General features: G+C 39.2%; 1 protein-coding gene across 1 annotated transcript in view; it reads left to right on the plus strand.

Moving 5' to 3' along the window:
- The first annotated feature begins 4514 nt into the window (after window positions 1-4514).
- KCNMB2 (potassium large conductance calcium-activated channel, subfamily M, beta member 2) overlaps window positions 4515-12795 on the plus strand; it is a 36861-nt gene continuing 28580 nt past the window's right edge. Inside the window, exon 1 of the mRNA XM_010855607.1 lies at window positions 4515-4636. Coding sequence (XP_010853909.1) covers window positions 4581-4636 — 56 coding nt within the window. The 5' untranslated portion in view covers window positions 4515-4580. The remainder of the gene's footprint in view (window positions 4637-12795) is intronic.

The raw sequence follows: 12795 nt of genomic DNA on the forward strand, positions 1-12795 counted from the left end.
AAGGACTTCTTGCTTCATAAAGGGCTCTGGTGGCAACATTTTTATTCTTTGAGTTCCAGATACTGAAGATTCTTGGCTCAGGGTCATCTTGAAGACCACAGTTTCCATCCTGCACATGAACAATGCCGACTCTATAAAATAACTGCAGGTTTGATTAATCAACAACCTGCTTTAAGGAAGCAAAACCAGTTTAAGCTGGTCAGTATTTCATGTGCTGTTTTGGTCATACTTTCCAACATCAGATACTTAGATGTCAAGGCAGGCAGTGAACATGACCAGTGCATCACTGTGGGTCCTGCATTGTGTCAAAAGAGGGCATAAGACACAGCCCTGCCTGGAAGGCCCACAGCATTGCTCTACCAGAGGTGGGTACCAAGAACTGGGAGCTGGGCTGAGGAAGCTGTTTGTGGGGGTGAGAAAAAGCTTCACAGAAGAGATGACACCTGAGATGGCCTTGGAAACAGAGGAACTCATTTCCTCTCCTTCCTCCCGGCAGGAAAGGGAGGCAGAGGGGAAATGTGAGCTGAGTCAGAGAGGTAGAAACCCACCGAGGTGTATGCCTGAGAAACAGAAAGAGGCTATCTATAAATTCCTGAGGCAAAGAAATTCTTACATTCTCCCTGATTCCTGCTTTCATTCAAAGCTGAGATTATGTCTTTTAGGGCATCTGGTTTTCAGACCATACTCACCCGCAATCATATAGTCGAGGCTCAGCCAGGTTCACCCCAGTTCCTGGTCTTTGGATGACAGAATTTGTTCCAGGTTTCCTCCCCCTGCCCTCGGCCCCAAATGTCCACCATTACAGGCCTCTTTTCCATACTAAGATTCCAAATTACAAAATTTTATAAAGTGGTTTATTCGTCTCCATATCAGTTTTCTAATCACAATTCAAATGAGGTGTTCCTTGTCTTATAAAGTGAACAGAGTTAATTACTTGAGACGTTCAGGAGAGCTGCATTTGAGCTGAGGGACCCACCAAACCAACTCCTGTCAACATATTCTGGGTGTTTCTTTGAAGCCTGGAACTTTTTTGAACCTCCACAGGACCTTTATACTGTTGTCCTTAAAGCTACTCATTTAATTTTAATTAACAACAAACTTAGCAGGTTTTAAATAACAGTTTGTAAAAGAAAACTGGGGTGGAGAAACTCCAAATCCACTTCTTAGGATCAGCTGAGGAGTCATTAAGTCCTTTCCAACCATCGTTAGACAGTTAATTAGAATAAGTATACCTTTCATCTCTTCCCTTCTGTATCATCTTCAAACAGCAGCGCAAGGGTGCAATGCTGAAATGACACATAGTCTGAAAAGCATTGTTAAGTATATTAAAATCACCATAGCCCCTTCACTTGGAATAATTTCAAATCATTTATAATATGGATGGTGTGTCTATTAAAGCCTGGCTTATAACTAGTAACAGGATGGTGGGAGCTCAGCAATTTATCGCTTTACCTGAATTCAAAGTGTGCCCCTTTTTTTGCCTGCTTCAACCCAACCCTTGAGGAGTGACTACAACGATCAGAAGATTCCACCAGAGTCAGTGTTGAAATACCTTCCTGAAGGTTTAAGCCAATCTTCATTCTTATAAAGTAGGTCATTTAGCTTACACGGTGGCTCAGGTGATAAGAATCTGCCTGCAATGCAAGTAGACCCAGGTTCAATCCCTAGGTCAGGAATATCTCCTAGAGAAGCGAATGGCAACTCATTGCAGTATTCTTTCCTGGAGAACTCTATGGACAGAGGAACCTGGTAGGCTATAGCCCATGGGGTTGCAAAGAGTCAGACGCAACTGAGCGACTAACACACATACGCACACACACACACACACACACACACACACACAAATCATTCTTATTTCCTAAAGACTGTCTGGGCTTTCCTAGTGGCTCAAAGGTTAAAAAATCTGCCCGCAATGCGGAGACGCAGGTTCAGTCTCTGGGTTGGGAAGATCCCCTGGAGAAGGAAATGGCAACCCACTCCAGTACTCTTGCCTGGAAAATGCCATGGACAGAGGAGCCTGATGGGCTACAGTCCATGGGGCAGAGAGTCAGACATGACAGAGCAACTAACACTTTCACTTTCAAAGACTGTCTAGTTCTAATAACAAATTTAATTCCTATTCTACCTTATGTGTTTTAAAGATGTTCAAAAGGAAATTTAAATAACTTTAAATGTCCCAGATCCCAGAGCTAAGCAGATTCAACTTCTAAATCTTTTTGAAACTGTCCAGGGTATCCATTCAGGTGTATCTTTTCATTCCTATCATTCATCCTGAGAAACCAAGGGTAGAAGTATTATATCTTGCATCTATACTGCTTGTCAAACCCCAAGCACTTCCCATGGCCTCTGTTCCTTCTATCTCTGATGCTGACCCAAGGGTTACAGAAGGAGATCTATTCCCAGAATTACTTCCAGGAAGTCAGTACACAATGATTTAAATACACTTTAATTCATCCTTCAATGTACTGAGTCACAAAATTTTGAAGCTGAGAAGGATCTCAGAGGTTATCAGTTTCAAACTTTTCATGTTACAGATTAAAAACAACTAAGCCCCTGCAAAGATAAGTGCCTTTCTCAAGGCCACACAGCTAATTAATAAAAATTTTAAAAAACTAGGCCAATAACAACCACTGATTCTGAGTATATGCTCTGAGTCCTAGGTGCTTCGTGTTTCCTCCAGCAATATCAGCATCATCAAGAGCCTACTAAAAATGCAAAATCTTGGGCTCCCTCCCTAGACTCACTTGAATCAGAATCTGCATGGTCACAAGATCTTCAGATAAATCCTGTGTACATTGAGAATCTCTGGGCTAGACTATAACGTATCTTTCTCCAGAAAGCACAAGGATTGGAGACAAGCAGACACGGCTCCACCTTTTCTAAATGTGACCAAATAGCTCAGTCCCCTAAAAGCATTATTTGTAGCCTGGAAATAATAGCATTATCTACCTTGAATGGTTTTCAAAATATAAACATCACATAGATATTGTTATTCACATTTCATGACACATACATAGATAATATATGCAAATTGCCTGGCATGTAGTAGCTAATATAGCGTGTGCATGCTCAGTCACTTCAGTCATGTCTGACTCTTTGCAACCCTATGAACTGTAGCCTTCCAGGCTCCTCTATCCGTAAGGTTCCTCCAGGCAAGAATATTGGATGGATTGCCATGCCCTCCTCCAAGGGATCTTCCCAACCCAGGGGTGGAACCCAAGCCTCCTGTGTCTCCTGCATTGCAGATGCGTTCTTTACCCGCTGAGCCACTGGGGAAGCCCAGATATAATATATAGTACTTAATATCATTTCCAGTCTCATGCTTACCAATAATATTATGCTCAACCTAAAGGAAATCCATGATTGACCATGCATTCATGAAGGAATCACCTTTCCTCCTTTTCTATATTTATTAAATATCATTTTAACTTTTATATATGTGACTAAGAGTGTTATGATATTTCATATTTCTAAATTCAAGATGAAAGAACTAATCCCCAAACCATGTCATAACCAAAAGAACACAACAGTCTTCTAACATCTTGACTCCGGATCCTATAAACCTGGCCCTTAGGAGCAGTGAATATCTGCTGCCACTGATGCCATGATTTTCTCAGAGGCTCAACTGCAAGGGATGAACTTTCAGCTTTGGCAACAGCAGAACACATTTAAAAGATGATCTGTCATCACTAACATGTCACATCTGTCAGCATCAAGGAAAACAGCTTGAAGAGGAACAGAGGAATAGAACCAACCCTGAACCAAAACTTTGGAAAAATATAGAATGCTAAACTGGACCAAATATAGAGAGTTCCCTGCAGGTCCAGTGGTTAGGACTTGGCACTTCCACTGCAGGGGACACAGGTTCAATCCCTGGTTGGGGAACTAAGATCCCACATGCTGCACAGAGTGGCTAATAAATAAGTAAAACTCTACCAAATTATATTTTTGGAGGAGATATCTTGGAGGGAATATGATGATAACATCAATTGGAAAACATGTTTCCCTAAAGGAGTGTCTCTTCATCCTAGCAATGCATTAGAAACAACTAGGAAGTTAAAAAAAAAAACAACTGAATGCACATTTTTGAGGGAGAGATCCAGCCTTCAGTATTTTTTAAGATTCCCATTTGACTTAAATGTGCAGCCAGAGTTGAAAACTGCTGCCCTACAGCAAGAGAAACCTGGTCTTAATTAAGATGGTCAATCCACCGAGATTTATTGGTGCTATTGATACAGAGGGGTTACCTAGGTGACACTAGAATCTGCCTGTCAATGCAGAAGACACAAGAGACATGGGTTCAATCCCTGAGTTGGGAAGATCCCTTGGAGGAAGGCACGGCAACCCACTCCAGTATTCTTGCCTGAAGAATGCCATGGACAGAGGAACCTGGTAGGCTACAGTCCAGGGTGTTGCAAAAAGTCAGACACGACTGAAATGACTGAACAGGCATTGATACAAAGTTCCCCAAACTTTAAGTAATGGCTTTAACTTCAGTGTGTATCTCTTCTAGGTCTTTTCGCCACTCCTCCAGGACTTCCACCATAAGGAAAGAAGCCCCTGGACCAACATCCTCTAAGATGTTTATATGGACCAGTGGCCGGACTTCTTCATCTTACAGACATGATGAGAAAAGGTAAATCACTGGGACTCAGGGGGCTTTTTGGAATCATTTAACTAGAATACACAGAAAGCCCACCAAAGAGAAAGCATTAGGCAACTGAGCTTTCTATTTTGCGAGTGTTAAGGTAGAATGGGCTCTGGGTTGAAGGAACAAGGTTTCAGACACTTTGGCCTTCTCCTCCTTGTACTTTCCATGCTCACTCCTACTACATAGCTTTGCAAAAGCTGTTGCCTGTCAGAAATGCCCTTTGGTGGTGGTGGTTTGTGGTGGTTTAGTCGCTAAGTCATGTCTGACTCTTGCGACCTCATGGACTGTAGCCCGTCAAGCTCCTCTGTCCATGAGATTTTCCAGGCAAGAATACTGGAGTGGGCTGCCATTTCCTTCTCCAGGGGATCTTCCTGACCCAGGAATTGAACCCGGATTTCCTACATTGCAGGCAGATGAAGGAAGCCCAAAATGCCCTTTACCCCTGCACTTATACACACACTGGTCTCTTGGTTACTTCTATCTCTGTCTTTGGATACCCATTCAATCAAACCTCCCAATATCCTCTTGACCAGCACAAAATCTGTGTTTTAGTCTCCCTTGAATTTTCACCTCCTACCGTCATACCTGGCACATAGTAGATGCTCAATAAATATTGAGCTGAAATGATGAAAATTCTTCAAGGCACTGGACATATGGCAGGGAAGGAAAGCAAAAACTAAGAGAGAATGAAAAAAGAATGGATACATCCAAGGAGCCTTCAAACTCCTTGGAAAAGTAGCCTGGCATTGGGGAGAAATGGGGAGGAGGGGTAAGCAAAAAGATTAAAGGGCAAAGGCAGTGTTAATGAAAGACAAAATGACAATTATTCAGTCCAACCCAGTCTTCTGCCTTGGAAATAAATGCATTCACAAACTTCTCTGGCCATTTTGAATATTTGATTTCTCTTTTTTCTTCTGTGTCTTTTTCTTATTGACCTGGTGCTGTTTCTTGGGTTTAGTGAAGCTAAATTTTAAACACAATTGACTATATGAATATACTGCAACTTAAGCAAGACTCATTTGCCTGCAGAATCTGATAAAAATTGATAAATGGCATTGGGCACAAGAAAAAGGACCTGCAGAAGGTTTACTTGAGTATAAATTCTAATAACTAGTACTTCTATTTTTCCTTTTAAAAATATATATTTCCCTACAGATAAAATCCTTTTAAAATTCTAAAAGCAAAATTGTTCCTCACAATAATTTTGTATTATAGCAAAAGTTTGGAAGCAACTTTAATATTCACAATAGAAAATCTGTTAAATAAATCATAGAATGTAATATGTCACTTAGCAGCTCAAATTGTTTAAGCATAATATTAACTGACAATTCAAGTTGAAAATTGCATACAAACTATAATTGCAGCCACAAAAAAATATATACGTGGGAAAAAGCATGGAAGTAAAAGTATGCTTTCTACTCCTCCATTTTCCAAATGCTTTTTAATGTTATATTAATTATGGAAAAAATAATGACATGATGTTTAAGTAAAATTACAGCTCAGAAGGCAACTAGTGTTTGATCAAAGTCTTGGTACTCATCATGAAAGAAGCACATCAACTGAAAATTTACTGTCTTTGTTCATCACTAGGTTTTCACATGCTTGTTCTCAATGCTTAATCAAGTTATTTTTCATTTGCTTTCAGGTAGCTTAGCTGAATCATCTTTCAGCAAGACTTTTACAATAAGACTGAAATTTGATGTATTATTTTTAAATTCCATATTTTGTATAAAATTTCCTCATTTCTTAAAAAAAAAAAATGTCACTACCAGTGATGGTGTGGAAGGCAGAGTTTTCGGCGCCCTATAGGAATGCTGTGACTGTCACAGCCAGTCCTCAGATTTTGAAGGTTTTATCAGAGCAGGTGGAAGCATGGTGCATTTGTTTCACCTTTCATTTATTCTCATTGAGTAACTTAATTAAATATATTTTGCTGTCTATATAAATTTTACAAGCAAAAGGATTAATATTTAAGAAGCAATTACTCTGCACTACATGTTTTCATAAACTGTCGCTTCTAATTTATAAGATAAAGATTATTATGCCATTTTAAAATTGAGGAAGCTGAAGATAAGAGAGTTTAAGTAAACTTCCAAGAGTCCAACAACTAGCCAGCGATTGAATCAAGGTTTAAACCCAAGGCTGCACTCTGTCCCCTTTACCCTATGGCTTGCTGCTAAGTCACTGCAGTCGTGTCCGACTCTGTGCGACCCCAGAGACGGCAGCCCACCAGGCTCCCCCGTCCCTGGGATTCTCCAGGCAAGAACACTGGAGTGGGTTGCCACTTCCTTCCCCAATGCATGAAAGTGAAAAGTGAAAGTGACGTCGCTCAGTCGTGTCCGACTCTTAGCGACCCCATGGACTGCAGCCTACCAGGCTCCTCCATCCATGGGATTCTCCAGGCAAGAGTACTGGAGTGGGGTGCCATCGCCTTCTCCAACCCTATGGCTTAGCTAGGCCCTTATCAAACATGAGACAGCCAGAGCAGCAGTGAACAGCCAAGCCCATAGGGGAAAACACTGTCAGAATAGAGTTGAAAATTGTGTATCAAAGGAGATAATAAATATGCTAACATGATATATTGACTATATTTGTGGAATTAAAAGGAGCAAATAATTAGCTTCATATTCTGCACAAATAAGATTCTATAAAATTCTTAAATCACTACTTTTATGGTTTTATTTCCAGAGCATGATTTCAATAATCATGGGATTTAAAATAATTAAAATATTGACTATAAGTAAATCATTTTCAGCAAGCTTTATTTATGGGATGAGGATGTCAAGGTTTATGAAATCAATCTGAATGACTTTGGCCTACAGAGTCAAAGACAAATGGAACAACAGCCAAAGAATACAGCAATAGAATCTGGTACTATGCCAGTATCCTTAGTTTGATGTTGGTTCATTTGTCTATACCTCTTTCTTGACCACATCTCCATCTTCACTGCCTAATTCACAGACTCTTGTAGGACAAGACTCAAACAGCATGACTTTAAATGGCAGCTATTGTTCTGCTTAATTATCTTGGTGGCAGTAGTCATGGTGATAAGGAAGCCAATGATGGCTGATCATAAATCTAGATAATCAAGGTCCTCAAGTTAATTACTTGGAAATAAATTAACTAGGTTATCTGGAACTACTGCCCATAACTGCTTGTAATAATTCCACCCTCAGTTTCTTTCCTACAAACCTGGCCTCTATACATCCAGCTTCTCCAGCTATGTTCCCCCTGACAATCCCAGGGCCCAGGCACTCCACACTGCCTGTTCTGAGACCAGAGCCAAGCCTGTCAGGATATCGGCTTCCCTAGGATTCCTCAAGAGATAGAACATCAGGAAACAAGTTTATAGGCAGGCAGAGCAACTAAATGGAAGGAAAAGTCCACTGAAAATTTTGAAGCCTAATTTTTATGGTTCAAAGGAATCTGAAGTCAACTTTACATGTTTTTCAAAAATGTAAATTTTTTGAATTATTTTAATTCAAAGCCAGTCCTGTTTTTGTGATCATCTGCTATATGCAAAATACTGGTTTCTATCCTTGTGCTCCATTTCACATGCCCAGCAATGTGAAGGAATACTTTTCCTTCTTTGATCAAATTTCTTTGTTAGGTGAGCCAATGTTATTCTCTAAATTGCAGGAAGCAAAATTAAGTTTTGCTTTAAATAAATAGAGCTACAGCAAAATAAAGTTACAGCAGTAATAACTATTAGAGAGAGGTTATTGACTAAGGATATTACCACTGAGTTCATAAAATATTCTTTGGATTGCTTCTATTAAACGTTGAATTAATATAAAGTAACATTTATCACATGCTAACATACAGAGAGAGCTTTCCAGGTATCGCTAGTGGTAAAGAACCTGTCGGCTAATGCAGGAGACATTAGAGACTCAGGTTCAATCCCTGAAGATCCCCTGGAGGAGGGTATGGCAATCCACTCCAGTATTCTTGCCTGGAGAGTCCCATAAACAGAGGAGCCTGGCAGGGTACGGTCCATAGAGTTGCAAAGAGTCAGACACAATTAAAGCAACTTAGCACACACACAAAACATACAGAGAATGATGACAAAATAAACATCTGAGTACCCTTCACTAAGATTAAAAAATAAAACAACTGGAATTTTTGAAGCCCCTGAGGATGCTTCCTAAATTGCGTCCCCATCCCTGCTCCAGCCCCCACCCAGAGATAACCACCCTCCTGTTTATTATTCCCTTGCTCTTCTTCATGAGTTAATCACATCTGAATGCTTAAACAATACATTGTTTACTTCTGAATGTTTGAAGACTTTATACAAATGGAAACATACCATATGAATTGTTCTGCAGCAGGCTTTTTTCACCAAACATGATCCCATGATTTATCAAGTTATTGGTGCTGATGTGAGTAGCTGTAGCTCATTCTGTCTGCTGTGTAGTATGCCATTATATGAAGATACCACCATTTATTCATCCAGTCTACTGCCCATAGATATTAGTGTTATTTCCAGTTTTGTACTGACAATGCTGCTGTAATACTTCTTGTGCATCTGCCTATGTACATATATACAAATATTTCTTAGGCTGTACACCTAACGAAAATAGTTGGTTCAAAAGTATGCACAGCTTCTACTTCACTGCACAATGCCATCGTTTTCCAAAGCAGTTGTAGATGTGATTCCATTGCTCTCCAGTTTGGGGGTTTTCAGTTCAGTTCACTCGCTCAGTCATGTCCAACTCTTTGCAACCCAATGGACAGCAACATGCCAGGCTTCCCTGTCCATCACCAACTCCCGGAGTTTACTCAAACTCATGTCCATTGAATCAGTGATGCCATCCAACCATCTCATCCTCTGTTGTCACCTTCTCCTCCCACCTTCAATCTTTCCCAGCATCAGGGTCTTTTCAAATCAGTCAGTTCTTCACATCAGGTAGCCAAAGTATTGGAGTTTCAGCTTCAGCATCACTCCTTCCAGTGAATATTCAGGACTGATTTCCTTTAGGATGGACTGGTTGGATCTCCTTGCTGTCCAAGGGACTCTCAAGAGTCTTCTCCAACAACACAGTTCAAAAGCATCAGTTCTTCAGTGCTCAGCTTTCTTTATAGTCCAACTCTCACATCCATACACGACTACTGGAAAAACCATAGCTTTGACTAGACAGACCTCTGTTGGCAAAGTAATGTCTCTGCTTTTTAATATGCTGTCTAGGTTGGTCATAACCTTTCTTCCAAGGAGCAAGCACCGTTTAATTTCATGGTTGCAGTCATTCATACATCTGCAGTGATTTTGGAGCCCCGCCCCCAAAAAAACAAACTCTGTCACTGTTTCCATTGTTTCCCCATCTATTTGTGATAAAGTGATGGGACCAGATGCCATGATCTTAGTTTTCTGAATGTTGAATTTCAAGCCAATTTTTTCACTCTCCTCTTTCACTTTCATGAAGAGGCTCTTTAGTTCTGCTTTACTTTCTGCCATAAGCATGGTGTCGTCTGCATATGTGAGGTTACTGATATTTCTCCTGGCAATCTTGATTCCAGCTTGTGCTTCATCCAGCCCAGCATTTCTCATGATGTACTCCGCATATAAGTTAAATAAGCAGGGTGACAATATACAGCCTTGACATACTCCTTTCCTTATTTGGAACCAGTCTGTTGTTCCATGTCCAGTTCTAACTGCTGTTTCCTGACCTGCATTACAGATTTGTCAGGAGGCAGGTCAGATAGTCTGGGATTCCCATCTCTTTAGGAATTTTCCGCAGTTTATTGGGGGTTTTAATTTTTATTTATCCAGAGGATATTGTGCTTTTAATTCTCATTTTTCAGATTAATAAGGCCATGTGTACTTCCCTAGTTCTTTCCTGTGAAATGCCTGTTCAATAACGTGGCCCATTTTTCTACTGAATTTTTTGTCTTTTTCTTATTGATGTAGGAATTCTTTATAAAAGCCTCTATTTTCTTTAATTTAAAAACTTAATAGAAGATAGAATGTTAACCATAGAGAATGGCTGAAAACAAAATGAGAGAACTGTAAGATAAACTGAAAGAAATATCTCAAAATCCAGAGAGAAAGTATAAAGAGATGGAAATCATAAAAAAAAAGGATCAGAGTTACATGTGAATAATAAGTGTTCCAGGAGAAGCAAAAGAGATGGAGGAGAGAAATAGCAATAAGACTTCCTTTCCTGACAGTATAGTAGACCAAATACTGAGACCAATGCTCCTGCAGCAATAATTTTAAATGCTTATAAATTATAAAAAGGGGCTTCCTTGGCTCAGTGGTAAAAGAATCTGCCTGCAATGCAGGAGCCACAGGAAATGGGGGTTCGATCCCTGGGTCAGGAGGATCCCCTGGAGGAGGGCCTGGCAACCCACTCCAGTGTTCTTGCCTAGAAAATCCCATGGACAGAGGAGCCTGGTGGGCTACAGTCCACAGGTTCGCAAACAGTCAGATACAACTGAAGTGACTGAGCACACATGTACATACATAAACTATTAAAAACTTTTGTTAAGTCTCTGTTAACATTTTGTCTGTTTATTGTGTACAAATAGCTTCTTCCAGTTTACTTGTATTTTCACTTTATGATATCTTTTCATAGACAAAAGTTCTTAATTTTAGTATGATCTCAGTCAGCAATTTTCTGAGCATTCTGAAATCCCTTCCTATCCCAAGTTCAAAAGGGTAGGCTCCGGTACAGGTAATTTACATACAGCCATAGGTTTGCCTCTCACAACTAAATCTTTAATCACCTGAAGTTGATTTTTGTTTGTGGTGTGAACTAGGCACCTCTTTTTTTCTGTATGGAAAACCAATTGCTCAGCACCTTTCGTTGAATAGTTTTTCCTTTCCACACGATCTAAAAGTACACATGTATCCTGTATTAGGTTTCCACACATGCATGAATATGTTCCTTAATCTCTATTCTGTCCCTCCAGTCGTTCTGTCTACTTCAGACAAACACCACACCGGAGCTTACCAACTTTAGCATGATAATGCATCTTGATTTCTGGAACAAAAGTCACCCGCCTTGTTCTTTTGTAATCAGGATTGTATTTGCTACCCTTAGATGTTTGCACTCCCATATACATTTTTAGAATTAGCTTGTCCAATCATTCCTATCCTACTTCCCAAAAAACTCTTATGATTTCTTATTGAAATTTTATGAAAGCTATTACTTAATTTGTGGTAAATTTCTGTCTTTATGTCACCAAGTCTTTCTCTGAATATGATTCTCCAAACGATTTGTATAATATAGGTAGAACTTACCTATAAATCATCAGAGCCTGCTATTTCCGTTTTGAGGATATTTTGTATTGATTCAATTTTTTAATGCTTTAGAACTATTCAGATTTTCCAGTTATTTCAAAGCAGTGTCAATAAGCCATAAGTTTGTAGGAATTTCCTTATATATTTGAGCAAAAATTTCCTATATATTTGAGTACATTATATATCAAGGTTTTAAAATATCCTGCTATAAAGTTGTCTTTGATATCCTCTATCATCTTTCTAATTCATTCTGTATCTATATCTTTGGTTTTTAAATGCCTGATATTTGAGTCTTTTCTAGTTTTTTATTCTCATCAGAGGTTTGTCCATTTCATTAGTCTTTTCAAAAATTAACCTTTGATTTCATTGATTCTTTAATATAATGCATCTTTTCTTCCATTTATTTTTACTCGTGTTTATTGTCTTCCTTAAACTTTCTTTTAATATATTCTATTAATCTTTTAATAACTCCTTACGTTGGATGCCTAGCACATTAATTTGCAAGCGCTCTTCTTATCTAATATAAACATCTATGTAGTTCTAGATTATGTAGTTCTATCTGTTTTGCTTTAGCTGTAGCCCACATAGTTGATCTATATGGGTTTTCTTCTCATTCAATTCTAAACGAATCCTAATTTCTATCATGTTTTATTCTATGACCCATAAGTTCTTTGGAACTATATTTTCATAATATTTTTAATTTTAATTTTAAAATTTAATATTAAAAATTTTTTAATATTTTTATTTCCATATGTAGAGTCATTCTAGCTATTTTTAAAATTATTTCTGTCACTGTTGCACTGCTGCTGCTGCTGCTGCTAAGTCGCTTCAGTCGTGTTCGACTCTGTGCGACCCCAGAGACGGCAGCCCACCAGGCTCCCCCGCCCCTGGGATTCTCCAGGCA

This window comes from Bison bison, unplaced genomic scaffold, assembly GCF_000754665.1.
Source record: "Bison bison bison isolate TAMUID 2011002044 unplaced genomic scaffold, Bison_UMD1.0 scf7180017864367, whole genome shotgun sequence".
In the NCBI taxonomy this organism is placed as follows: domain Eukaryota; kingdom Metazoa; phylum Chordata; class Mammalia; order Artiodactyla; family Bovidae; genus Bison; species Bison bison.